Source organism: Tursiops truncatus, chromosome 2 (assembly GCF_011762595.2).
Source record: "Tursiops truncatus isolate mTurTru1 chromosome 2, mTurTru1.mat.Y, whole genome shotgun sequence".
Taxonomy (NCBI): Eukaryota; Metazoa; Chordata; class Mammalia; order Artiodactyla; family Delphinidae; genus Tursiops; species Tursiops truncatus.
The window spans coordinates 45,921,402-45,948,757 of NC_047035.1; the positions used below are offsets into that span (position 1 = coordinate 45,921,402).

General features: G+C 39.2%; 1 protein-coding gene across 1 annotated transcript in view; it reads left to right on the forward strand.

Annotated features, from left to right (window-relative positions):
* The window catches only part of WDHD1 (WD repeat and HMG-box DNA binding protein 1), an 81,647-nt gene extending 61,288 nt beyond the window's left edge, over nucleotides 1–20,359 (forward strand). The window contains exon 26 of the mRNA XM_073800437.1: nucleotides 20,228–20,359. Within this exon, the coding sequence (XP_073656538.1) occupies nucleotides 20,228–20,290 (63 nt within the window). The 3' untranslated portion in view covers nucleotides 20,291–20,359. The remainder of the gene's footprint in view (nucleotides 1–20,227) is intronic.
* Nucleotides 20,360–27,356: the final 6,997 nt, after the last annotated feature.

Genomic DNA, 27,356 nt, shown 5'->3' on the forward strand with positions numbered 1-27,356 from the left:
GTAGGTCAATTATACTTCAAAACAAACAAACTTATAGACAAAGAGATCAGATTTGTGGTTACCAGAGGCAGGGGTGGAAGGGAGGGGAATTGGATGAAGACAGTCAAAAGGTACAAACTTCTAGCTGTAAGATACAAATAAGTACTAGGGATGTAAAGTACAACATGATATATATAATTAACACTGCTATATGTTGTATCAATATATGGAAGTTAAGAGAGTAAATCCTGAGTTCTCATCACAAGAAAAATATTTAATTTCTTTAATTTTTTATCTATATGAGATGATGGATATCCATTGAACTTATTGTGATAATTACTTCGTGTTGTAAGTCAAATCATTGGGTTTTTTTGTTTTAATTTATATTTTTATTTTTGGCTGGTTGGGTCTTAGTTGCTGCACGCAAGCTTTCTCTAGTTGCAGTGAGTGGGGGCTACTCTTCATTGCAATGCGCAGGCTTCTCATTGTGATTGCTTCTCTTGTTGCGGAGCACAGGCTCTAGGCGTGCAGGCTTAATAGTTGTGGCACATGGGCTCAGTAGTTGTGGCACACAGGCTCAGAGTTGTGGCTCGCGGGCTCTAGAGTGCAGGCTCAGTAGTTGTGGCTCACGGGCTTAGTTGGTCCACGGCATGTGGAATCTTCCTGGACCAGGGCTCGAATCCATGTCCCCCGCATTGGCAGGCAGATTCTTATCCACTGCGCCACCAGGGAAGTCCAAAATCATTATGTTTTACACCTTAAACGTATACACTACTGTACATCAGTTATGTCTCAGTAAAACTGGAAGAAAAAAAACTGACTCAGAGAAATAGAAAATCAGAATAGTCTATAACCAATTTTAAAAATTAGTCTATATTTAAAATTCTGGGTGAAGAGTCAAGTTCTATCACAGTCAAGTAAAAGTTATAATCTTCTACAAATTATCTAGTATAGCAGCTGTCATAACCTTGATGTTGAAACCTGACAAGGTTAGTTTTAAGAAGGAAAATTTTAAACCAATCTCACTCATGAACATAGAAGAAAACTCCTAAGTAAAAATTTTAGTAGACCAGATCCAACATTGTATTAAAAAAGATACTATTTAGTTACCCCATTGACTTAATCACAAGAATACAACATTGGTCTAACATTAGAAAGTCAGTTAATGTTGATTAAAGAACAAAAAGTGTCTTGCATAAAGCATGTATCTTGTTTAAAGGGATTTGTGCATTCTGGTTTTTTCTGACACTGTATGGAATTAACTTTGTATGTTACTGAACCATTTCACCCAAGGGCTCATAAACACATTAATGTATTTTTATAATGAGGGTAATAATATAAGCATAAATTTAAACTACTGCCAAACTTTTTTAAAAAGAGAAGAATGCTATTGTTCTTTTAGTTGTAAATTGTATTTCATTTAATAGACCTCTGTCTGCTGTTTTCTCCGGGTATATTTTTCTGTCGGATTGTATGTGTCTCTATTATATCAATAATTGTAGATGCTTGTTGATCTCACCAAGAGACCCAGGTTTTCAAGGTCAAGAGCTGTGTTGGTGGCGTGATTGGCACAGTCGATACAGTGTAATCTTTGGAACTTGGTAGGCTTAGGGTTTATATACTGCCTCTGCCACTGGAGCCATGTGGCTCTGGGAACCACTTAATCTCTCTAACTCCTATGGTCCTTGTAATAAAAATGACAGCAATTTTTTGCTCCGACCTCCTTCTCAGAGAACCATCCCAGGATAGTCACATATCACTTGCTGTCACTTCCGCAGGCCACACTGCACCAGAATTGCATGACTGACCCCAGTATTCAGTGATCCCATCTCTCTCCCTGATATTTGGAATTTGGACACAGAAGCAGAATTCTTTAATCTGAGGAACTGAGCTGCACAGGGATGTAGAGGCAAGTGTCATAGCAACAGCAGGGGAAAGCTAAAGTTGTGGGAAAGCAGAGAAACAAGTGAGCAGAAGAAATACATCTAGTGAAAGTGGAAAAGTGAGGAAAAAATTAAAAACAAACAAAAATTGTCAGGTCAACGTTATCTCAGCTGCTTTTGTGGCCCTGGTAACAAAAGTCCTAGAGAAAGGAAGATGAAGAGTGGCACTCCAATTCTTCAAGAATAGCGTGGAGCATATCAGTGGCAAATAAAGTGTTCACCGAAGGTTGGAAACTGGCCCCCACAAAGAGTGTTCCTCTCTGAAAACAGCTGGATTGGAATTGATATAGATGGGTTTTCTAAACAGGGAGGAGTATTAATGTGCTTCAGTGAGATAGAGACTCTTCATGACATCATTTCTCCCTCAAATGTTATAGCAGCTGATTAAAAATAGTAGCTGGGCATATCTAGAATATATGAAGAACTCACAAACTCAGCATTAAAAACAAAACATATAATCCAATTAGAAATTAGGAAAACACATTTCACTAAGAGGGTATACAAAAGGCAAACACATGAAAAGATGTTCAAGAGCATTAATTACTAGAGAAGTACAAATTGAAACTACAGTGAGATTTCACTGTACACCTATCAGAACAGCTAAAATGAAATATAATGATAACACCAAATACAAGTAAGGATGCAGAGAAACTGGATCACTCATGTTGCTGGTGGGAACGTAAAATGGTACAGCCACTCTAGAACACAGTTTGGCAGTTCCTTTCAAAACTAAAAGGGACTTACTGTATAACCAGCAATTGCCCTCTTAAGCACTTATCCCCGAGAAATGAAAACTTATTTTCACACAGGAACTTGTGCAGGTTTTTTTTTTTTTTTTTTGGGTTCGCGGGCCTCTCACTGTTGTGGCCTCTCCCGTTGCGGAGCGCAGGCTCAGCGGCCATGGCTCACGGGCCCAGCCACTCCGCGGCATGTGGGATCTTCCCGGACCGGGGCACGAGCCCGTGTCCCCTGCATCGGCAGGCGGACTCTCAACCACTGCGCCACCAGGGAAGCCTGCAGCTTTATTTTTAAAAGCACCAAACTGGCAACTACCCAAATGTCCCTCAATGACTAAATTTTAATCTATAGTACATTCATACCATGCATGGTATACTACTCAGCAATGAAAAGGAACAAACTATTGATGAAAGCAACAATTTGGAATAACCTCAAGAAAATTAAGCTGAGTGAAAGAAGGCCAATCTCAAAAGGATGTTTTGATTCCATTCCACTGCATGATTCCATTTATATAACATTCATGAAATAATAGAGAGATGGAAAATATATTAGTGGTTGCCAGAGTTAAAGATGGGGCAAGGAGGGATGTGGCTATACAGGGATGAGTGAGAGCAAGTCTTGTGGTGATGGTATAATTGAGTATCTTGATTATGGTGGTGGTTTCACAAGGATTTACACATGATAAAATTACATAGAGGTACACACACACACAAGTAACTCTGTACTGGTAAAATCTGAATAAATTGTACAGATTATTTCAGTGTCAATTTCTTGGTTTTGATATTATACTATCGTTCTGTAAGATATTAACACTGGGAGGGGATATCTGAGGATATCCTACAACTGGAAATGAAAAACCCTAATGAGGCATTTGTAGCTAATGGAAGAGAATTTATATTCCTGACCCCCAACAGGGTTATAAGCTCTTTAAGAGCAGACCTGTGTTTCCTTGTATTGTCAGAACCTGGCACAGTGCCTCTCCTAAACAAGATAATCAGTATGTTTCTCTTGTCAACACTGATAAAGGATTTTGAGCTCACAAATGAGAAACCTGAATGTTCTTTGTCAATATACCAAGAAAAATATTCATTATATTTTTGAAGTCATTTTATGATTAATTTGCAGAAGAATAAAGGGATAGTAAGAAGAAAACTTTATTAGGAATGTCCACAAGAATTAAAACATACCAAACCTCTTCAACTCAAACACCGGTGCACAATCAATAAAAAAGATGAAAGAATATCATCATACATCATTTTGACAAAACAAGACAGTCCAAGTTCTTATCACAAAATATTGCATGATGACATGCTTCCTGTCAAATGACTAACTGGATGAAAATACCACATTGCTTTTGTGTCCTTAGGAATATATAGGTCACATTAATTCTTGAGTTTGAGAACAATTCATCTACGATAACTTGATCTGAAAACTCATAACCTGAGATTCCATTTATATGACCAATTCCACCATCATTAATAGAGTCTAGGGTGCTGCTATTTGTCTCCTTGCATTTATCTTCTGATTCATCTAATAACTTTGAAACATCTTCCCCTGTCAGTTTCCTTTTTTTTGCCACTATGGATGGAAAATGAAAAATTCTGAATTCTCAACTTGTTCTATGAAATCTTAAAGCAAACTATAAAGATAATCCCTCCAGTCTTCTTCTTTTCCTTCTTGAAAATGAGGCAATACTTTGGGCATTATAATAAGAAAACTGCAATATAGCATTTTTGTAGACATTGCATCATCCTTTTAGGTGATTCCATCATTTTTCCATTTTCTTATAATTTAATTCCTTTTTTAAATATAGCTGGGAAAAATTGAAGTGTATGATAAAAGAATTTCTTAGGGCTTCCCTGGTGGCGCAGTGGTTAAGAATCTGCCTGCCAACGCAGGGGACACGGGTTCAAGCCCTGGTTCAGGAAGATCCCACATGCCGCGGAGCAACTAAGCCCATGTGCCACAACTACTGATCCTGCACTCTAGAGCCTGCGTGCCACAAATACTGAAGCCCACATACCTAGAGCCCGTGCTCCGCAACAAGAGAAGCCACCGCAATGAGAAGCCTGAGCATCTCAGCAAAGAGTAGCCCCTGCTCACCACAACTAGAGAAAGTCCGCGCGCAGCAGCGAAGACCCAACACAGCCAAAAATAAATAAATTTATTTTTTTAAAAAAAGAATTTCCTAAGTGATGAAATAGCAAAATCTGAACTAAGAAAAATGAGATCAGTAAAATCCCCTAATGTATCTTAGATTTATAAAAGCGTCAGTGGCCCATATGGTAATCACCAGGATAGAATGAATTTTATTCTATTTTTTAAAATTAAATTTTCCCTTTGTTATTTGGAAGACCTCTAAGAAAGAAAAAGTCAAAAGATTACTCCTTACAAATAGTTAGAACTGCTCCAAAAGGAAATTTAAAAACAAATATCAGGTCCAATGGAGCCTGATGGTATTCCACGGGTTAATGATGAATTACATCATTAACATATGAACAAGTTCCCTACATACGAACGCGTTCCGTTCCTAGAGCATGTTCGTAAGTCCAATTTGTTCATAAGTCCAACAAAGTTAGCCTAGGTACCCAACTAACACAATCGGCTAATTTGCTTTGGATAACAAGGCTACAGAGACGCTGTTGGTTGCCTACCTAACAGCCTTTTCCTCTTTTTACTTAGTGTAATGGCACCCTCATTTTGTTTTGTAACAGCAACAATTGATGTAAGCCATTCTTTGCCAGCAGTTGGTCTTTGGGTGGCTGTGTTTTAACCAAAGAAATAAGGAGAAATCTCCTGGGGTGGGTGGCGGTGGGGAGCTTCTTAGAAAGTCTTCCTCGCTGACAAAGAGGAGGAGGCGGTTTCATTTTCCCTGCTGTGTTTGAACACTTGATGCTCAGAGCGACAGCAGCCATCTGTGTCTGGAAGGGCAGGCACTGACAACATGCTGAGAATGACTAAGGAGGAAGTCGGGGAGAGCCTGGGTCCTTGATAACACTCTTGAGTCTCCCATCCATGCCTACAATGCCACCTCCAGGACTCTGGTTAAATGAAACAATGTGTCTGAATTGTTTAAGCAGGTGGTTCTCAACCTTGGCTGCACTTGAGAATCCCTCTCAAGGCCCAAGTCATACCCCAGGCCAATGAAATCAGATTTCACCATGTAGGAGTCAGGTTTCCCAGGTGATTCCAATGTGCAGCCAATTTTGAGAACCACCAGTCCAGGCCACTTTTAGTTGGGTATTCCATTTTTGGCAGGAAAAAAAATATCCTTCATGATACAGTTTCTGATTGCAAACATTTATTTCAGCCAGATAAAACTCAGATTCCCCAAATGGTGAAAAGATCAGAACCAGTTTGTTTTCTCATCAGTTTTGGTTCATCCATCTGTGAAACATTCATAACATTGCAGTTAATTTCCACAAAGACTTGGATGACTGGCTGGGACAAATGTACAGTAGCAGTCGTGATGCTAAAAATACAAATACACCCAGAACAACAAAGAAACATGGCTTTGCACAACTCTGCTAAGCTGTTCCATTCCCTTTGTCTTTATTGTAATTTCCAGTTTGCTTTTTTTAATGCTGATATCTTCTGGCAAAATGGTGGCCACCAGTCTTACAGGCAGCAATGTCTCTGAGTTTTTCAGGTGTAAAGTAATCAACTGAAACCAGGTCCCCCTAAAAACGAGCTCCCCTGAAGAGTTTATGGTTAACCTCTCTGTACAAAATTTTATTCCCTGTCTTGTCCCCTCTGACCTCAGTCCTGTGCATACTGAAGACTAATCAACCAGAGTCAGAGGACTAAAATTGCTGTTGTCAATAACATCGTTAATGTGCTAAAGTTGCTGTTGTCAATTACTTATCACTAACATACAGGTTGTTTTCTCTAGGGCAGGATGAGCTAACAGATCACCCGGCCATTGGACCCTCAGACCAGAGACTCATAAACTGTAGGCATCCAGACTCTTGAAACTACGATTAAGAAATGTCACAGGGACTTCCCTGGGGGTCCAGTGGTTAAGACTCTATGCTTCCAATGCAGGGGGTGCCGGTTCGATCCCTGGTTGGGGAACTGGGATCCCACATGCCACTTGGTGCAGCCAAAACAATAAAAATGTCACAAGACAGAGAAAGGCAAATATCATATGATAGCACTTATATGTGGAATCTTAAAAAATGATACAAATGAACTTATTTACAAAAATGAAATAGACTCAACAGACATAGAAAAATAACCTCTGGTTACCAAAGGGGATAGAAGGAGGGTGGGATAAATTAGGAGTTTGGGATTAGCATAAACACACTACTGTAATATAAAATAGGTAAACAACAAGGACCTACTGTATAGCACAGGGTACTATACTCACTATCTTGTAATAACCTATAATGGAAAAGAATCTGAGAAAGAATATATACATGTATAACTGAATCACTTTGCTGTACACTTGAAACTGACACAACATTGTAAATTAACTATACTTCAATTTTTAAAAAATGAAAGGAAATGTCACAAAACGATACTTAATCCCAGTTTCTTTGTTCTTCCCATTTAAAAACCCCCCTAACTCAAAGACCAGGTGGCAATGGATCTGAGGCTTGTCTCCCACTCCCTTGCTTGGCGCCCTGCAGTAAGCCCTTACTTTGCTGCAAACACCTGCGTCTGCCCACAGGCACACAAGCCCTTGCTCAGTTAGGCAACCAAAGGGCATCAGGAGACTCTCACATGAGGAGCTCTTCCATCAAGATCATAAACATCTATCATCCCCTCTCACATCTGTGTTCTTACTGAGATAACAGCTATAAAACACAACCAAGCCAACAAAACAAAACAAAAACAGGGCATAGCAACACTTTCTATTACTCTAGTGTTTTAAGACCTGTGTCTGAAAACTGTCAAACTGCTTGCTGAATTACTGACCATGCAAAATTGTTTTCCCTTTGCCTCCAGAGATCCCACAAAACAATGGAAAAGAAATGAATATAGAAAGTAAATAAATCCACAAAATTGATGAAGTGAAAGGGATGAGGGACATCCATGAATGAGAGAATTCAGTAAATTTAGGAGGACAAAAAGCGAGGGATGCCCAATGAAGCAAGGCAGGGAAATTATAACCTAGGCCAGCTCTTTTCTTAACTGGCCTACTAATCACCAAGAGAGCTCATTAAAATGCAGATTATAGTTCAATAAGTCTAGGGTGGGGCATGAGGTTCTGCATCTCTAAAAAGCTCCCAGGTGATGCCCCTGAGGCTGTTCTGGTCCGAGGACCGCCTGTTGAGTAAGTAACAAGGGAGAATATATAAAGAGGGGCTATGGCCCAGGAGGGCACAGTCTGCCCTGTGGAACATGAGAGAGGCTTCCGATCAGGGCAGGAGTGAGGCGTGGGGCTGGAGCCAAGGAGATTAAGTCTGTATTTCAAGGGTTGAGAACCCATTACCATAGGGTCCAGACAGGTAAAGGGAAGAAAGCTAGTACAGTTGCACCCTAGGCCATTGCTGTAGGATTTGAGCCCAGAGTTACCCAATCTTACCATTTTCAGTAGAAGACAGAAATCTAGAATTTGTGTGAAGTCTCCTGAATTTGTTTCATTTTTGGCAACTAATTAAAATGGAAGGCTATTCTAAAGAAAGTGAGCAAATTTCCTAGGGAGAACCAGAGCAGTGAGTTCTGGTATTCCGAAGGCAGAGGTGGGGGGCTGAGGGGGAGGCGGAGGGTAAGGGAGTGGTGTTCCTGATGCTCACAAAGACTGAGAAGGAAGGAATAAGCCAGAGACAAAACACAGATGCCACGACAATGACTGATCAGCTAGTAGCCAGGAGTTGGAAATCACAAAGATACGATTCAGGGATTTGGTGGAGGTAAAAGGTAGAATCCCACTTCAGTTTGACGCAGGGAACTTCTCCACTAAGTGACCGGCGGTCATGATCCCACCCTGCGGAGAAGGACTCCTAGCATGCTACTTGGTCACATCGTCATGGAAATGTAAGTTATTAGCTTTCCACCTTGTAAGGTGAACTCATAGACAAATTATGGACGTTTGAATGGTGCTTCTAGAACAGAATGATAATGTTATATATTGACAATGTAAAAGTAAAGGTACAGCCTTTAAGTGAAGGGAAGAGGGTAAGGAATTAGAATGCTAATATCCTCTGCTTACTAAGCAGGTCGTTTCACTTTCCTTGGTAACTGGAGCCAAAGTTGAGACTTAAGTATGTTGATTGAAGATACAGAGGTGACTAGAGTAAGAACTAAGAACAATGATATCACTAAGAGAGAGAGGGATTAAATGGGCTAAATTCTTGTTTTTCATGTTGGGAACTTAAAACTAAATGTCCGAAGTTGATTAGTAAGAAATAGCAGTAGAAGCATATTGTTTTGAGATTGTGTGGGTTTGGGAAAAACCCAGAGCAAAAAGTGTTGCTTAAAATACGCCTCTGGGGGCTTCCCTGGTGGCACAGTGGTTGAGAGTCTGCCTGCCGATGCAGGGAACGCGGGTTCGTGCCCCGGTCTGGGAAGATCCCACATGCCGCGGAGCGGCTGGGCCCGTGAGCCATGGCCGCTGAGCCTGCGCGTCCGGAGCCTGTAAAAGGCATTTCAGAATCTTTGAAAAGTAGCTTTCAATAAATTCCAAATGTGGGCTCCAAATTACAAAATTGTGTTTGGGATAACATCTAGATATTTGAAGCCTAAAGAGAAATAACAGGTCCTGTGCTTTGCAGGAAAACATTAAGATCTGCTTGATAGCTGAGAGGGACAGGACGGGCAGGCTTGGTGGGAGGCACTGAGCTGACCAGTGCAGAGCCCCGAGGTGCCGCTGTGCTGTGGTCTGTGATTCTGCCAGAGACAGAGCTGGCAGGGGCTGAGGAAGGCAAGCTTGACACTGCTGGATCAGGAGATAACATTCTCCACTGACTGTACAACTTACATTCCTTTAGCTGCCCCCTACACATTGGGCAAGATCGTAACCTAATTGGACATCTGTTAGGAAAAGTCCAACTGTTCCTTTTCCGTTTATTTTGATGGGAAATGAATCCTGTTTAAAACATACATTTATCAATAGCATTTATTGATTGCTTAGCGTATGAGAGGCACTGATCTCACATCTTCTTGAGCTGGGGTCTCTTATTCCCATTTTACAGATAAAGAGGCTGAGTTTAGAAGCTAAATAACTTACACAAGGTCACATTGTTTGTACTTTAGATTTTTATGTAAGTACAGAATAAGCAAAAATACCTTACAAGCAAACAGTAATTTACTTATCAATACAAATTGAAGACCCTTCTGCTGTACAGTGAAGTGAATCAGCTATACGTATACATATATCCCCTCTTTTTTGTATTTCCTTCACGTTTAGGTCACCACAGAACGTTGAGTAGAGTTCCCTGTGCTATACAGCAGGTTCTCATTAGTTATCTGTTTTATACATAGTAGTGTACATATGGCTGTCAGTCCCGATCTCCCAATTCATCACACCCCCTTTTCCCCCCTTGGTGTCCATACATTTGTCCTCCCTTTTTTTTTTAATTTATTAATTTATTTATTTTCGGCTGCTTTGGGTCTTCGTTGCTGCACACGGGCTTTCTCTAGTTGCGGCGAGCTGGGGCTACTCTTCATTGCAGTGCACGTGCTTCTCATTGCGGTGGCTTCTCTTGTTGCGGAGCACGGCCTCTAGGCGTGTGGGTTTCAGTAGTTGTGACACGCAGGCTCAGTAGTTGTGGCGCATGGGCTTAGTTGTTCTGTGGCATGTGGGATCTTCCTGGACCAGGGCTTGACCCTGTGTCCCCTGCGTTGGCAGGTGGATTCTTAATCACTGCACCACCAGGGAAGCCCCATACGTTTGTCTCTTAAAGTGATTGTCCTTGAGCGATAGTCAGTGATGAAGTACTCTATCGTTAATAGATTTTATCAAATTAACTGGGTAGTAAGCCAGTTTTTTTAAAAAGTAGCTATGAAAGTTTTGTTGTAACATGGAAAAATTAATATAGTGGTAAAAGAAAAAAGTAGATTGCCAATGGAATATAAAAATACAAAATAAAACCACCATTTGTACATAGGAAAACTATTAAAAAGAAATATAGCAAATTGATAACATGGTGGTGAGATTAGGGAATATTTTAATCCTATCAACAATAATTGTCATCATTTTTCAAATTAAAAAACCTATACATCATTATTAAAAATATGATATGTTTGCTTAGCAATCACAAAAACCTATTTGATGAATATCAAAGTAAAAGTCTTGCCTGCAGGGATTCAAACAACATAAAATTTTTTTAAAAAATCAGACTTGGAAGGATAAACAGAATTTAAAGTGAAGAATATTTACACTTAAAACATGGAAAATTCATATACTGTTTGCTAAATGGTTTAGCAATAACTTGACTGTTACTTTGCTTTAAACGTATTTGCCAGCCTGCTCCCAGTGGAAAGAAAGAGAAAATGTCAGGGTAGACCCTTGTTCAGGAAAATCAGATTATTTCCTGGGTCTCTTCTGATCATCAGCAATAGTTGTTGAGGATTCACTGAGGGTACTCCTTTTGCTTCTGGTCAGAAAACCCTAGGAATAAATCTGTTCTGCTCTGTTTGCATGGCACAAAAATACCCACCCAGCTGCTTTCAAAGAGACTGTGGTGGCCTCAGCTGATGGCTCTTTGCTCAGTGTTGTAAAATCCCAAGAGGAAGACGGTGTATAAACATAACCTTTGCTCAGTTTCCCTGTAGCCAACATAATTCTAATATTTATGGAAGGTTGCAAGGAGCCGCTTGATGCAGGAGCCAGGTGACCATAATGACAGAGAAAATTCACCTGAATTGGCTCAAGATGTGTGTTGCCGGGAAACTATGTCCAGGGGCAAATAATCGTATTGATTCCCAGGAAATGATGACACTAAGTAAGTGAATAGACAGGTGCAGCCACACAAACACCCTTTAGGCTTTTTTTTTCTTTGAAAGACGAAAGCCTTGGTCTCGTTTTGTTTTAAAGCTGAAGGAAGATTTTGAGGACAAAGAGGCATAAGGAATGATCATTTACTATAATCATCATCATAATTATTACTTATGGTACTTTTGCAAGGTCCTTTGCATACATTATTTCTAATTCTCAAAACAACTTTTCCCTTTTTGAAAATGAGGAGATTGCAGCCCAGAGAGATTATTTCCCCAAGGTCACACAGTAAAGGGCAGAATTAGGATGTGGAATCCAGGTCTGTCAGACATCAGCCTGGACTATTTTTACCATATCTGCCAAATGGTCATTTCCTTGTGGTCAGAGGAAAATATTAAAATAAAAGAAACTAGGGCTTCCATGGTGGCGCAGTGGTTAAAAATCTGCCTGCCAATGCAAGGGACACGGGTTTCAGCCCTGGCCCAGGAAGATCCCACATGCCGCGGAGCAACTAAGCCCATGCGCCACAACTACTGAGCCTGAGCTCTAGAGCCCGCGAGCCACAGCTACTGAGCCCATGTGACACAACTACTGAAGCCCGCGCGCCTGGAGCCCGTGCTCCGCAACAAGAGAAGCCAAGACAATGAGAAGCCCGCGCAACGCAACGAAGAGTAGTCCCCACGCACCGCAGCTAGAGAAAGCCCACACTCAGCAAGGAAGACCCAACACAGCCAAAAATAAAAAATAACATAAATAAATAAATAAATTTTAAAAATAAAAAAATAAACTACTTTGTGGGCCCAAAAGGATGTTGAATATGGCCTTAAATTTTGTTTATGGAAATGAGTTGGATGTATGTTTGCCAGTGAAAATTTTTTCTGATGTTTTCCTGATAATACAAGAGGAAAATATTTTGGGTCCCAATTAGATTTCAAGTGTGTAGAGGGTAGGATCACATTTCTCTTGTGTCCATGATGCCTATTGCAAAATGGGAGCAGATGGAAATAGCAAAGCCTCCAAGGTTGACGTCAGCTATGTGTCACTTGCTAGCTGCATGACCTTGGGGGGGTCCCTTACATCATCTGAGTTCCATCTACATATAAGGATAACAGTACCCATGTTGCAGAGGTGTGTAAGGGATCTGAATTCTACTTCACAATCCTGGAGGCAGAAATCATGTTGTTTGGGGCTTCCCTGGTGGCACAATGGTTAAGAATCTGCCTGCCAATGCAGGGGACACAGGTCCGAGCCCTGGTCTGGGAAGATCCCACATGCTGCGGAGCAACTAAGCCCGTGTGCCACAACTACTGAGCCTGCGTGCCACAAGTACTGAAGCCCGTGTGCCTAGAGCCCATGCTTTGCAACAAGAGAAGCCACTGCAATGAGAAGCCTGCACATGGCAATGAAGAGTAGGCCCCGCTCGCCGCAACTAGAGAAAGCCCCCGCGCATCAACGAAGACCCAACACTGCCAAAAATAAATAAATAAAATGAATAAATTTATAAAAAAGAAAAAAGAAATCACGTTGTTTTCTAAATCAAATTTAACCTGACTTCAGCCCCTATGTCAAGGTGGGGCACTCTTTTCTTGGAGGACTACACCAGAATGGGGTGTTGAGGTGGGTGTTTGAGGGGGTATGGAAAATAAAGAAAGGTCTTTATTACTCAGTCCACCTGCTTGCTGCTGAGATGCTTGCCATCTAAGCTGTCTGAATCCCCGTAAGAGAGGCAGCTCCACGCCTCCTCGGAAGCTCAGATCCCACTCTGCCTCACTGCTGCCTCCAGGGCCACGGCTCGTGGTGGCCAGTCTTTGGGTGGCCGGAAATAGCACTGTTCAGGAGTGGGCCTAGAGCTTCTACCACCCGGAGAGATTCCCCCCAAACTCCTCTTCCTTCATCCAGGGAAGAGTTTCCCAACACATGTGGGTCTGTTACTACCACATCATAACATGATTTCAGAGGTACACTGAGACAGAACATTTCTTTTTTCTTTTTTCTTTTTTGGACGCACCACACGGCATGTGGGATCTTAGCTCTCCGACCAGGGATGGAACCCGTGCCCCCTGCAATGGAAGGGCGGAGTCAACCACTGGACCACAAGGGAAGTCCTGAGACACAAGCAATTTTTATTTTAAGGGTTATATATTTACTTAATGTGTATTAACAACTTGAGTTCATATATTAAGCCCATGATATATGTAGCTTCCTTTAAAAATAACTTTAAGTAAAAATGTGAGTCAATATTGAGTACATAATAATAGTACCACCAGTAATAGCAGATATTGCAAAAATCTTACAGGGCTCTGGGGATGCCTGGGATGTGGGAAGCATTTGTCTAGGCACAGAGCTGTTCGATAGAAATATGTGAGCCACAAATGCAAGTCACCTATACAATTTAAATTTTTCTAGTTAGCCACATTAAAAAAGAAATAGGTGACATTAATTTTAATAATATATTTCATTCAACCTAGTACATCCAAAATATTATCATTTCAACAGGTAATCAATGTAAAAATTATTGATGAGATAGTTTACATTTTTTAATACTAAATTTTGAAACCCAGTATGTATTTTACACTTATAGCATGTTTCTTATTCAGACTAACGATATTTCAGGTGCTCAAGAGTGATATTGGCTAGTAGCTACTGCACTGCACGGCACAGGTTGAGGGGAAGTGAGGTTACATGCTGCCACTTAAGTTTCCAAATCCCACAGTGGTTGTCACCAAACATTTTTGCTCAGGTACCTCCAAAAGAATTTTAGAAATCTATGTGTCCGTCTACCTTTTCCCTGCCTCACACATACACTGTTAGACTGATTACTAAAAGTTTTATAAGATTGTAGTTGTAAAGGATATTTTTGCAGTGTATTTTATTTTATTTTTTATTTTTACTTTATTGAAGTATAGTTGATTTACAATGTGTTAATTTCTGCTGTACAGCAAAGTGTTTCAGTTATATATATATTCTTTTTCATATTCTTTTCCATTATGGTTTATCACAGGATATTGAATATAGTTCCCTGTACTATACAGTAGGACCTTGTTGTTTATCCATCCTATATATACTAGTTTGCATCTGCTAATCCCAATGCTTCCCTAGCCCTCCCCCCTCCCCCTTGGCAACCACAGTCTGTTCTATATGTCTGTGAGTCTGTTTCTTTTTCATAGATATGTTCACTTGTGTCATATTTTAGATTCTACATATAAGTGATATTATGTGGTATTTGTCTTTCTCTTTCTGACTTACTTCGTTTAGTATGATAATCTCTAGTTTCATCCATGTTGCTGCAAATGGCATTATTTCATTCTTTTTTATGGCTGAGTAGTATTCCATTGTATATGTGTACCACTTCTTTATCCATTCATCTGTCGATGGACATTTAGGTTGTTTCCAAGTCTTTTCTTTTTTTTTTTCCAAGTCTTGGCTATTGTGAATAGTGCTGCTATGAACACAGCAGTGCATGTATCTTTTTGAATTATAGTTTTGTCTGGATATATGCTCAGGAGTGGGATTGCTGGATCATATAGTAATTCTATTTTTAGTTTTCTGAGGAACCTCCATACTGTTTTCCACAGTGGCTGCACCAACTTACATTCCCACCAACAGTGTAGGAGGGTTCCCTTTTCTCCACACCCTCTCTAGAGTTTATTGTTTGTAGAATTTTTAATAATGGCCATTCTGACTGGTATGAGATGGAACCTCATTGTTGTTTTGATTTGCATTTCTCTAATAATAAGGGATGATGAGCATCTTTTCATGTGCCTATTGGCCATCTGTATGTCTTCTTTGGAGATGTGGTGTATTTTAAACACGAACTTTAAAACAAAACCAGAACAGCATTCTGAGAGTAGCCAATGGAATGTAAATACATAGTAGTTTGTTACCACCATCCAGTTAAACAAATTATTGAATAAGTTCTTCTTTTTCTTCGTTTTTCTCCTTAAATTTACATTTCCATTTCTCTTCCCTCTACTGAACTTTATTCAACATTCTTTTTTGAAAGTCTCTTGTTGATTGCCCTTGTCAAGCCTCTGTGCAAAAAGAATTTGTGTATAATTTTTTAAATAAATTTATTTATTTTTGGCTGAGTTGGGTCTTTGTTGCTGCATGCAGGCTTTCTCTAGTTGAGGCGAGCGGGGACTACTCTTCATTGCAGTGCATGGGCTTCTCATTGTGGTGGCTTCTCTTGTTGCAGAGCACGGGCTCTAGGCATGTGGGCTTCAGTAGTTGCAGCACGTGGGCTCAGTAGCTGTGGCACACGGGCTTAGTTGCTCCATGGCATGCGGGATCTTCTCGGACCAGGGCTCAAACCCGTGTCCCCTGCATTGACAGGCAGATTCTTAACCACTGCACCACCAGGGAAGTCCCTTATTGATGTATAGTTGATACACAATATTGTATTAGTTTCAGTTGTACAACATAGTGATTCAAAAATTTTATAGATTATATTCCACTTAAAGTTACTATAAAATATTGGGTTGGCCAAAAATTCCTTTGGTTTTTAAGTAAAAATAAAAGACACATTTTTCATTTTCACGAAGAGCTTTATTGAACAACGTATTCACTGTTCCATTATCTTCTGCAATTTTTCTGGCAACTTCATAATTCCATCTTCCCAAAACTTTTTATCCTTTTTTTTTTTTTTTTTCGGTACGTGGGCCTCTCACTGCTGTGGCCTCTCCTGTTGCGGAGCACAGGCTCCGGACGCGCAGACTCAGCAGCCATGGCTCACGGGCCTAGCTGCTCCGCGGCACGTGGGATCTTCCCGGACCGGGGCACAAACCCGTGTCCCCTGCATCGGCAGGTGGACTTTCAACCACTGCGCCACCAGGGAAGCCCAAACTTTTTATCTTTTTGAGGAAAGAACTGTCCCGGGTATCTTTTACAGTCTTCCAAGTAATTTACATTTTTTCCATTAAGAGAATTTTGTAAAGACCGAAATAAATGGATATCCAAAGGTGCAATGTCTGGTGAATAGGGCAGATGAATCAGAAGTACCCAGCCAAGCTGTAACAGTTTTTGCCTGGTCATCAAAGAAACATGCAGCCTTGCATTATCCTGATGGAAGATTATGCGTTTTCTGTTGACTATTCCGGACACTTTTTGTTGAGTGCTGCTTTCAGTTGGTCTAACTGGGAGCAGTACTTGGTTGGAACTAATCATTTGGTTTTGTGGAAGGAGCTCATAATAGAGGACTCCCTTCCAATCCCACCATATACACAACATCACCTTCTTTTGGTGTGGTTGGTGGTGGTTCATTTCACTTGCTGCACGATCTCTTCTCTTCCACATTATTGTGCGGTATCCACTTTTCATTACCCGTCACAATTTGTTTTAAAAACGGAAAGTTTTCGTTACTTTTTAAGTAGAGAATCGCATGAGGAAATATGGTCAAGAAGGTTTTTTTCACTTAACTTACGTGGAACCCAACCATCAAAGCGATTAACATAACCAAGCTGGAAAAATGATATTCAATGCTTGATTTGGATATTTTGAGTATGTCGGCTATCTCCCACGTGGTATAACGTTGATTGTTCTCAATTAATGTCTCGATTTGATTGCTACCAGCTTCAACTGGTCTACCTGACTGTGGAGCATCGTCCAGTGAGAAATCTCTAGCATGAAACTTCGCAAACCACTTTTGACATGTTCGATCAGTCACAGCACCTTCTCCATAGACTGTACAAATCTTTTTTAGCGTTTCAGTTGTGTTTTTACCTTTCTTGAAATAATAGAGCACAATATGCCGAAAATGTTGCTTTTTTTCTTCCATCTTTAATAGTAAAATGGCTACACAAAGATTCACCAACTTTAATAATTTTTTTTTAATGCACGCTGATGTGACAGCTGTCACAATACAATCTAACAAAATTGTTTCAAATGAAGTTACAGACAACTAAGCGCTACTAGGGCCATCTTATGGAAAAAGCTGAATGAACTTTTTGGCCAGCCCAATATTATAAAGTATTGTCTATAGAGTCCCTGTGCTGTACAATATATCCTTGTAGCTTACTTGTGTTATACATAGTAGTTTGTACCTCTTAGTCCCCTACCCCTATTTTGCCCCTACCCCATTCCCTCTCGCACTGGTAACCACTAGTGTGTTCTCTATATATTGGAGTCTGTTTCTATTTTGTTATATTCGTTTGTTTGATTTTTTAGATTCCACATAAAAGTGATAACATACAGTATTTGTCTTTCTCTGTCTGACTTATTTCAGTAAGCATAATATCCTCCAAGTCCATCCATGTTGTTGCAAATGGCAAAATTTCATTCTTTTTTTATGACTGAGTAGTATTCCTATATATATATGTATATATATATACATATATCACATATATATATAGGAACATATATTCCTATATATATATGTGATATATATATATATATCACATCTTTATCCATTCATCTATTGATGTACATTTAAGTTGCTTCCATATATTGGCTATTGATACTCATCATCATCATCCTGCTATGAACATTGGGGTGCATGAATCTTTTTGAACTAGTGTTTTTATTTTCTTTGGATATATACCCAGGAATGGAATTGCTGGATTATATGGTAGTTCTATTTTTAGTTTTTTGAGGAACCTCCGTATTGTTTTCCATAGTGTCTGCACCAATTTACATTCCCACCAACAGTGTACAATGGTTCCCTTTTCTCTACATCCTCGCCAACATTTGTTATTTGTGTTCTTTTTGATGAGAGCCATTCTGACAGCTTTGAAATAATATCTCATTGTGTTTCTTTTTTTCAAGTAAACTTTTTATTTGAGTGTAACATACATAAAGAAATGTACACAAATCATGGGTGTCAAAAAGTAAGTACACCTATGTAGTTTGCTCACAGATAAAGAAATAAAACATGACTAGCACCCAGAAATACCTCTCAGGGTCCTGTCCCAGTCACTGGGGTCTCCCAAGGGGATCTCACTGTGGTTTTGATTTGCTTTACCCTGATGATTAGTGATGTTGAGTATCTTTTCATGTGCTTGTCGGCCATATGTATGTTTTCTTTGGAAAAATGTCTATTCAGGTCTTCTGCCCATTTTTTTTTGTTTTCTTTGTTTGTTTGTTTGTTTGTTTTGCGGTACGCGGACCTCTCCCTGTTGTGGCCTCCCGCTATTGTGGCCTCTCGCGTTGCGGAGCACAGGCTCCGGACGCGCAAGCTCAGCGGCCATGGCCCACGGGCCCAGCCGCTCCGGGGCATGTGGGATCCTCCCAGACCGGGGCACGAACCCGTGTCCCCTGCATCAGCAGGCGGACTCTCAATCACTGCGCCACCAGGGAAGCCCCTTCTGCCCATTTTTTAATTGGGCTGTTTGGTTTTCTGATATTGAGTTGTATGAGTTGTTTATATGTTTTGGATATTAACCCCTTATTGGTCATATCATTTGCAAATATTGCTCCCATTTGGTAGGTTGTCTTTTTGTTTTGTCGATGGTTTCCTTTACTGTTCAAAAGCTTTTGGGTTTGATTAGCTCCCATTTGTTTATTTTTGCTTTTGTTTCCTTTGCCTTAGGAGACAGGCCCCCAAAATATTACTATGACTTATGTCAAAGATTGTTTAACCTATGTTTTCTCCTAGGAGTTTTTTGGTTTCTGGTCTTCCACTTAGGGCTTTAATCAATTTTGAGTTTATTTTTGTATGTGGTGTTAGAGAATGTTCTAATTTTATTCTTTCACACATAGCTGTCCAGTCTTCCCAGCACTACTTATTGAAGAGACTGTCTTTTCTCCGTTGTATATTCTTGCCTCTTTTGTTGTAGATTTATTGGCCATAAGTACGTGGGTTTATTTCTTTTCCATTGATTTATGTATCTGTTTTGTGTCAGTACTGTACCGTTTTGATTACTGTATCTTTGTAATATCGTCTGAAGTCAGGGAGTATGATACCTCTAGCTCTGTTCTTCTTTCTCAAGATAGCTTTGGTGAGTGAATGCTTTTTAATATTAAAGGTAAGCTGGTAAGAAACTAGAATTTGATTTTCTTTCTGTTAAGAGGACAGAGTTTTCTTAGAATATTGATCTGCTTTTGATAACAGATAATAAAGTTTTTTTTACCTTTTAAGTAATGTGTTGTAACTTTCTGTATTTGCCTTTGAAACCTTTTATTGTCACTTTGATTATATGAATAAATATTGTTTCACAGTGACCTATGATCCTATTTGACCAAGTGTTTAAACAAATTTTGATATCTTTGACAACCTTTCTGCAATTAAATTCTAAATGAAGTCCTTTTGACCTCTAGCTAACTTTGGGATGTTTCAGAGGGCCCTGAAACATCTCAAAAGAGCAATATTAAATTAATTAGTTTTATTTAGTATGTTAAATTACATGGGAAGCATTGTCAAAGGGTGTTGGTAAACCTTCTTAGGTTATATTATGTGGATAAACGTTATTAATATAAATGTTCTAGAAATTATATGAAATTTCTGAAATTCAGATATGTCCTGATATAATATTACCCATCACAATTCTAGTTATTATCTTAAAATATTGTATATTGCAGAAATAACCAAATTTCTTTGTCAACTGCATTGTGATTAGATCTTTAACCATGCCATTTTTGTTATTTATAAACAGTTATTGTTTTACTCTGATGCTTTTGCAAAAAAACTTCATCTTCAAGAAGATTCATAGAATGGACTTTTTGACATATATAGTTTTCTGATAACTTTCAGATCATACCACTGAATTGGGCAAGAAATTACAGAACACTAATGAAAAACTTGATGGCTCCGTAAAACTGCTAAAAGAAGACCAAGATCAACAAAAATTAATCACATGAAACTGAATAAACTGATGAATATGATTATAATTTTTATGACTCTTTGTCTGAAATACTAAATTTTTGTTCTCCAAATATAAAGAAACCTTTCCTTTTATACTATGACTAACAGCAATTTAGTAAATGATGCATTTGTAAGCAGAGTTCAAACATTTGTCCCTACCTGATTCCTCCAGAATTTGGAAACTCTTAGTGAATATTCTTATTCTCATGGCAATATAGTTATTTACATAAGTTCATTAAGAATCTATCTTCTTTATTATAATAGGACACATTTGGGAACATTGGTTATATTACCAAGGCTTTGACTGGAATGTCGTATTTGAGAAAGACATGCATAGACTCAGATATGACTGGATGGCTTTAAGGAACCAAGGTTGACTTTATGAAGCCATAAAGCCCCTTGGAAAAAGAGCCTGGTACCTTGCTTACAGGGTTCCCAGCAGCCTTACCAGGTGAGTAAGGGAGGCCACTTCCCAGCAGATGCAGGAACCTCAGGACCTTTGGGGGACCTTAAGAAGAGAGGAATTGACCCAAATCTATAAGTATTACAGACAAGTCTGATGGCATGTTCTTGGCATGGTCTCCTGGTCTCGAGAGTCATGTAAAAGTTCAATCTGGGGATTCCTTATGAAACGTGCACGCAAAGCAGATTCAAAAGAACCTCTACGGTCAATTGCTTTTCTTGCTGGACTTATATAAATAAGCAGGCCAAGTTTAATGAGACTAAACTTATTTTGCAAACAAATTTGTCTTCATTTGGCTATCTTTGATAGAACTGAGGGTGAATTTAGAGAGAAAAAATTGTGTTTCAGCAGAAACTATATTAGACACTTGTGGATATTAGATTCTAGTTGTTAATCATCTTTGAGGTTTTCTTTTTTTTTTTAACATCTTTATTGGGGTATAATTGCTTTACAATGTCTGTTAGTTTCTGCTTTATAACAAAGTGAATCAGTTATACATATACATATGTTCCCATATCTCTTCCCTCTTGCGTCTCCCTCCCTCCCACCCTCCCTATCCCACCCCTCCAGGCGGTCACAAAGCACCGAGCTGATCTCCCTGTGCCATGCGGCTGCTTCCCACTAGCTATCTACCTTACGTTTGTTAGTGTATATATGTCCATGCCTCTCTCTCGCCCTGTCACAGCTCATCCTTCCCCCTCCCCATATCCTCAATTCCAGTCTCCAGTAGGTCTGTGTCTTTATTCCTGTCTTACTCCTAGGTTCTTCATGACATTTTTTTTTCTTAAATTCCATATATATGTGTTAGCATACGGTATTTGTCTTTCTTTTTCTGACTTACTTCACTCTGTATGACAGACTCTATGTCTATCCACCTCATAACAAATAACTCAATTTCGTTTCTTTTTATGGCTGAGTAATAGTCCATTGTATATATGCTGAGCAGCTTTTCATGTGCTTCTTGGCCATCTATATGTCTTCTTTGGAGAAATGTCTATTTAGGTCTTCCGCCCATTTTTGGATTGGGTTGTTTGTTTTTTTGTTATTGAGCTGCTTGTAAATTTTGGAGATTAATCCTTTGTCAGTTGCTTCATTTGCAAATATTTTCTCCCATTCTGAGGGTTGTCTTTTGGTCTTGGTTATGGTTTCCTTTGCTGTGCAAAAGCTTTGAAGTTTCATTAGGTCCCATCTGTTTATTTTTGTTTCTATTTCCATTTCTCTAGAAGGTGGGTCAAAAAGGATCTTGCTGTGATTTATGTCATAGAGTGTTCTGTCTATGCTTTCCTCTAAGAGTTTGATAGTTTCTGGCCTTACATTTAGGTCTTTAATCCATTTTGAGCTTATTTTTGTGTATGGTGTTAGGGAGTGATCTAATCTCATACTTTTACATGTACCTGTCCAGTTTTCCCAGCACCACTTATTGCAGAGGCTGTCCTTTCTCCACTGTACATTCCTGCCACCTTTATCAAAGATAAGGTGTCCATATGTGCATGGGTTTATCTCTGGGCTTGCTATCCTGTTCAATTGATCTATCTTTCTGTTTTTGTGTCAGTACCCTACTGTCTTCATTACTGTAGCTTTGTAGTATAGTCTGAAGTCAGGGAGCCTGATCCTTCCAGCTCCGTTTTTTGTTCTCAAGACTACTTTGGCTATTCGGGGTCTTTTGTGTTTCCATACAAATTGTGAAATTTTTTGTTCTAGTTCTGTGAAAAATACCAGTGGTAGTTTGATAGGGATTACATTGATTCTGTAGATTGCTTTGGGTAGTAGAGTCATTTTCACAATGTTGATTCTTCCAATCCAAGAACATGGTATATCTCTCCATCTATTTGTATTATCTTTGATTTCTTTCATCAGTGTCTTATAATTTTCTGCATACAGGTCTTTTGTCTCCTTAGGTAGGTTTATTCCCAGATATTTTATTCTTTTTGTTGCAATGGTAAGTGAGAGTGTTTTCTTGATTTCACTTTCAGATTTTTCATCATTAGTGTATAGGAATGCAAGAGATTTCTGTGCATTAATTTTGTATCCTGCTACTTTACCAAATTCATTGATTAGCTCTAGTAGTTTTCCGGTAGCATCTTTAGGATTCTCTATGTATAGTATCAGTCATATAGTATCATCTGCACACAGTGACAGCTTTACTTCTTCTTTTCCAACTTGGATTCCTTTTATTTCCCTTTCTTGTCTGATTGCTGTGGCTAAAACTTCCAAAACTATGTTGAATAAGAGTGGTGAGAGTGGGCAACCTTCTCTTTTTCCTGATTTTAGTGGAAATGCTTTCAGTTTTTCACCATTGAGGACGATGTTGGCTGTGGGTTTGTCATATATGGCCTTTATTATGTTGAGGAAAGTTCACTCTATGCCTACTTTTTGTAGGGTTTTTATCATAAATGGGTGTTAAATTTTGTCAAAAGCTTTCTCTGCATCTATTGAGATGATCATATGGTTTTTCTCCTTCAATTTGTTAATATGGTTTATCACATTGATTGTTTTGCGTATATTGAAGAATCCTTGTATTCCTGGAATAAACCCCACTTGATCATGGTGTATGAACCTTTTAATGTGCTGCTGGATTCTGTTTGCTAGTATTTTGTTGAGGATTTTTGCATCTATGTTCATCAGTGATATTGGCCTGTAGTTTTCTTTCTTTGTGACATCCTTGTCTGGTTTTCGTATCAAGGTGATGGTGGCCTCTTAGAATGAGTTTGGGAGTGTTCCTACCTCTGTTATATTTTGGAAGAGTTTGAGAAGGATAGGTGTTAGCTCTTCTCTAAATGTTTGATAGAATTCGCCTGTGAAGCCATCTGGTCCTGGGTTTTTGTTTGCTGGAAGATTTTTAATCCCAGTTTCAATTTCAGTCCTTGTGATTGGTCTGCTCATATTTTCTATTTGTTCCTGATTCAGTCTTGGCAGGTTGTGCATTTCTAAGAATTTGTCCATTTCTTCCAGGTTGTCCATTTTATTGGCATAGAGTTGCTTGCAGTAATCTCTCATGATCCTTTGTCTTTCTGCAATGTCAGTTGTTACTTCTCCTTTTTCATTTCTAATTCTATTGATTTGAGTCTTCTCCCTTTTTTTCTTGATGAGTCTGGCTAATGGTTTATCAATCTTGTTTATCTTCTCAAAGAACCAGCTTTTAGTTTTATTGATCTTTGCTATTGTTTCCTTCATTCCTTTTTCATTTATTTCTGATCTGATTTTTATGATTTCTTTCCTTCTGCTAACTTTTGGGGTTTTTTGTTCTTCTTTCTCTAATTGCTTTAGGTGCAAGGTTAGGTTGTTTATTCGAGATGTTTCCTGTTTCTTAAGGTAGGATTGTATTGCTATAAACTTCCCTCTTAGAACTGCTTTTGCTGCATCCCATAGATTTTTGGTCGTCTTGTCTCCGTTGTCATTTGTTTCTAGGTATTTTTTTATTTCCTCTTTGATTTCTTCAGTGATCACTTCATTATTAAGTAGTGTATTGTTTAGCCTTCATGTGTTTGTATTTTTTACAGATCTTTTCGTGTAATTGACAGCTAGTCTCATAGCGTTGTGGTTGGAAAAGATACTTGAAACAATTTCAATTTTCTTAAATTTACCAAGGCTTGACTTGTGACCCAAGATATGATCTATCCTGGAGAATGTTCCATGAGCACTTGAGAAAAATGTGTATTGTGTTGTTTTTGGATGGAATGTCCTATAAATATCAATTAAGTCCATCTTGTTTAATGTATCATTTAAAGCTTGTGTTTCCTTATTTATTTTCATTTTGGATGATCTGTACATTGGTGAAAGTGGGGTGTTAAAGTCCCCTACTATGAATGTGTTACTGTCGATTTCCTCTTTTATGACTGTTAGTATTTGCCTTATGTATTGAGGTACTCCTATGTTGGGTGCATAAATATTTACAATTATTATATCTTCTTCTTGGATCGATCCCTTGATCATTATGTAGTGTCCTTCTTTGTCTCTTCTAATAGTCTTTATTTTAAAGTCTATTATGTCTGATATGAGAATTGCTACTCCAGCTTTCTTTTGGTTTCCATTTGCATGGAATATCTTTTTCCATCCCCTTACTTTCAGTCTGTATGTGTCTCTAGGTCTGAAGTGGTTCTCTTTTAGACAGCAAATATATGGGTCTTGTTTTTGTGTCCAGTCAGCCAATCTGTGTCTTTTGGTGGGAGCATTTAGTTCATTTACATTTAAGGTAATTATCAATATGTATGTTCCTATTCCCATTTTCTTAATTGTTTTGGGTTCGTTATTGTAGGTCTTTTCCTTCTCTTGTGTTTCTTGCCTAGAGAAGTTCCTTTAGCAGTTGTTGTAAAGTTGGTTTGGTGGTGCTGAACTCTCTCAGCTTTTGCTTGTCTGTAAAGGTTTTAATTTCTCCATGAAATCTGAATGAGATCCTTGCTGGGTAGAGTAATCTTGGTTGCAGGTTTTTCTCCTTCATCACTTTAAATATGTCCTGCCAGTCCCTTCGGGCTTGCAGAGTTTCTGCTGAAAGATCAGCTGTTAACCTTATGGAGATTCCCTTGTGTGTTATTTGTTGTTTTTCCCTTGCTGCTTTTAATATGCTTTCTTTGTATTTAATTTTTGACAGTTTGATTAATATGTGTCTTGGCGTATTTCTCCTTGGATTTATCCTGTATGGGACTCTCTGTGCTTCCTGGACTCGATTAACTATTTCCTTTCCCATATTAGGGAAGTTTTCAACTATAATCTCTTCAAATATTTTCTCAGTCCCTTTCTTTTTCTCTTCTTCTTCTGGAACCCCTATAATTCGAATGTTGGTGCATTTAATGTTGTCCCAGAGGTCTCTGAGACTGTCCTCAGTTCTTTTCATTCTTTTTTCTTTATTCTGCTCTGCAGTAGTTATTTCCACTATTTTATCTTCCAGGTCACTTATCCATTCTTCTGCCTCAGTTATTCTGCTATTGATCCCATCTAGAGTATTTTTAATTTCATTTATTGTGTTGTTCATCATTGTTTGTTTCATCTTTATTTCTTCTAGGTCCTTGTTAAATGTTTCTTGCATTTTGTCCATTCTATTTCCAAGATTTTGGATCATCTTTACTATCATTACTCTGAATTCTTTTTCAGGTAGACTGCCTATTTCCTCTTCATTTGTTTGGTCTGGTGGGTTTTTGCCTTGCTCCTTCATCTGCTGTGTGTTTCTCTGTCTTCTCATTTTGCTTAACCTACTGTATTTGGGGTCTCCTTTTCGCAGGCTGAAGGTTTGTCGTTCCCATTGTTTTTGGTGTCTGTCCCCAGTGGCTAAGGTTGGTTCAGTGGGTTGTGTAGGCTTCCTGGTGGAGGGGACTGGTGCCTGTGTTCTGGTGGATGAGGCTGGATCTTGTCTTTCTGTTGGGCAGGTCCACATCTGGTGGTGTGTTTTGGGGTGTCTGTGGACTTATTATGATTTTAGGCAGCCTCTCTGCTAATGGGTGGGGCTGTGTTCCTGTCTTGCTAGTTGTGTGGCATAGGATGTCCATCACTGTAGCTTGCTGGTCATTGAGTGAAGCTGGGTGCTGGTGTTGAGATGGAGATCTCTGGGAGATTTTTGCCATTTGATATTACGTGGAGCTGGGAGGTCCCTTGTGGACCAGTGTCCTGAAGTTGGCTCTCCCACCTCAGAGGCACAGCACTGACTCCTGACTGCAGCACCAAGAGCCTTTCATCCACATGGCTCAGAATAAAAGGGAGAAAATGTAGAAAGAAAGAATTAGTAGAAGTAGAAAGAAAGAAAGGAGTGAGGGAGGGGGGAAGGAAGGAAGGAAGGAGGGAAGGAAGGAAAAAAGAAAGAAGAAAGAAGATAAAATAAAATAAAGTAAGATAAAATATAATAAAGTTATTAAAATAAAAAAATAATGATTAAGAAATTTAAAAACGGACGGATAGAACCCTAGGACAAATGGTGGAAACAAAGCTATACAGACATAATCTCACACAGAAGCATACACATACACACTGACAAAAAGAGGAAAAGGGGAAAAAATCATAAATCTTGCTCTCAAAGTCCACCTCCTCAATTTGGGATGATTCATTGTCTAAAGGAGGGAAGGAAGGAAAGAAAGAAGATAAAGTAAAATAAAATAATTAAAATAAAAATAATTATTAAGAAAAAAAATTAAAAAAAAAAAAGGAAGGATAGAACCCTAGGACAAATGGTGGAAGCAAAGCTATACGGACAAAATCTCACACAGAAGTATACACATATACACTCACAAAAAGAGGAAAGGGGGAAAAAATAAGAAATCTTGGTCTCAAAGTCCACTTCCTCAATTTGGGATGATTCGTTGTCTATTCATGTATTCCACACATGCAGGGTACATCAGGTTGATTGTGGAGCTTTAATCCGCTGCTTCTGAGGCTGCTGGGGAAGATTTCCCTTTCTCTTCTTTGTTCGCATAGCTCCCAGGGGCTCAGCTTTGGATTTGGCCCCGCCTCTGCGTGTACGTCACAGGAGGGCGTCTGTTCTTCGCTCAGACAGGATGGGGTTAAAGGAGCCGCTGATTCGGGGGCTCTGGCTCGCTCAGGCTGGGGGGAGGGGGGAGGCACACGGAGTGC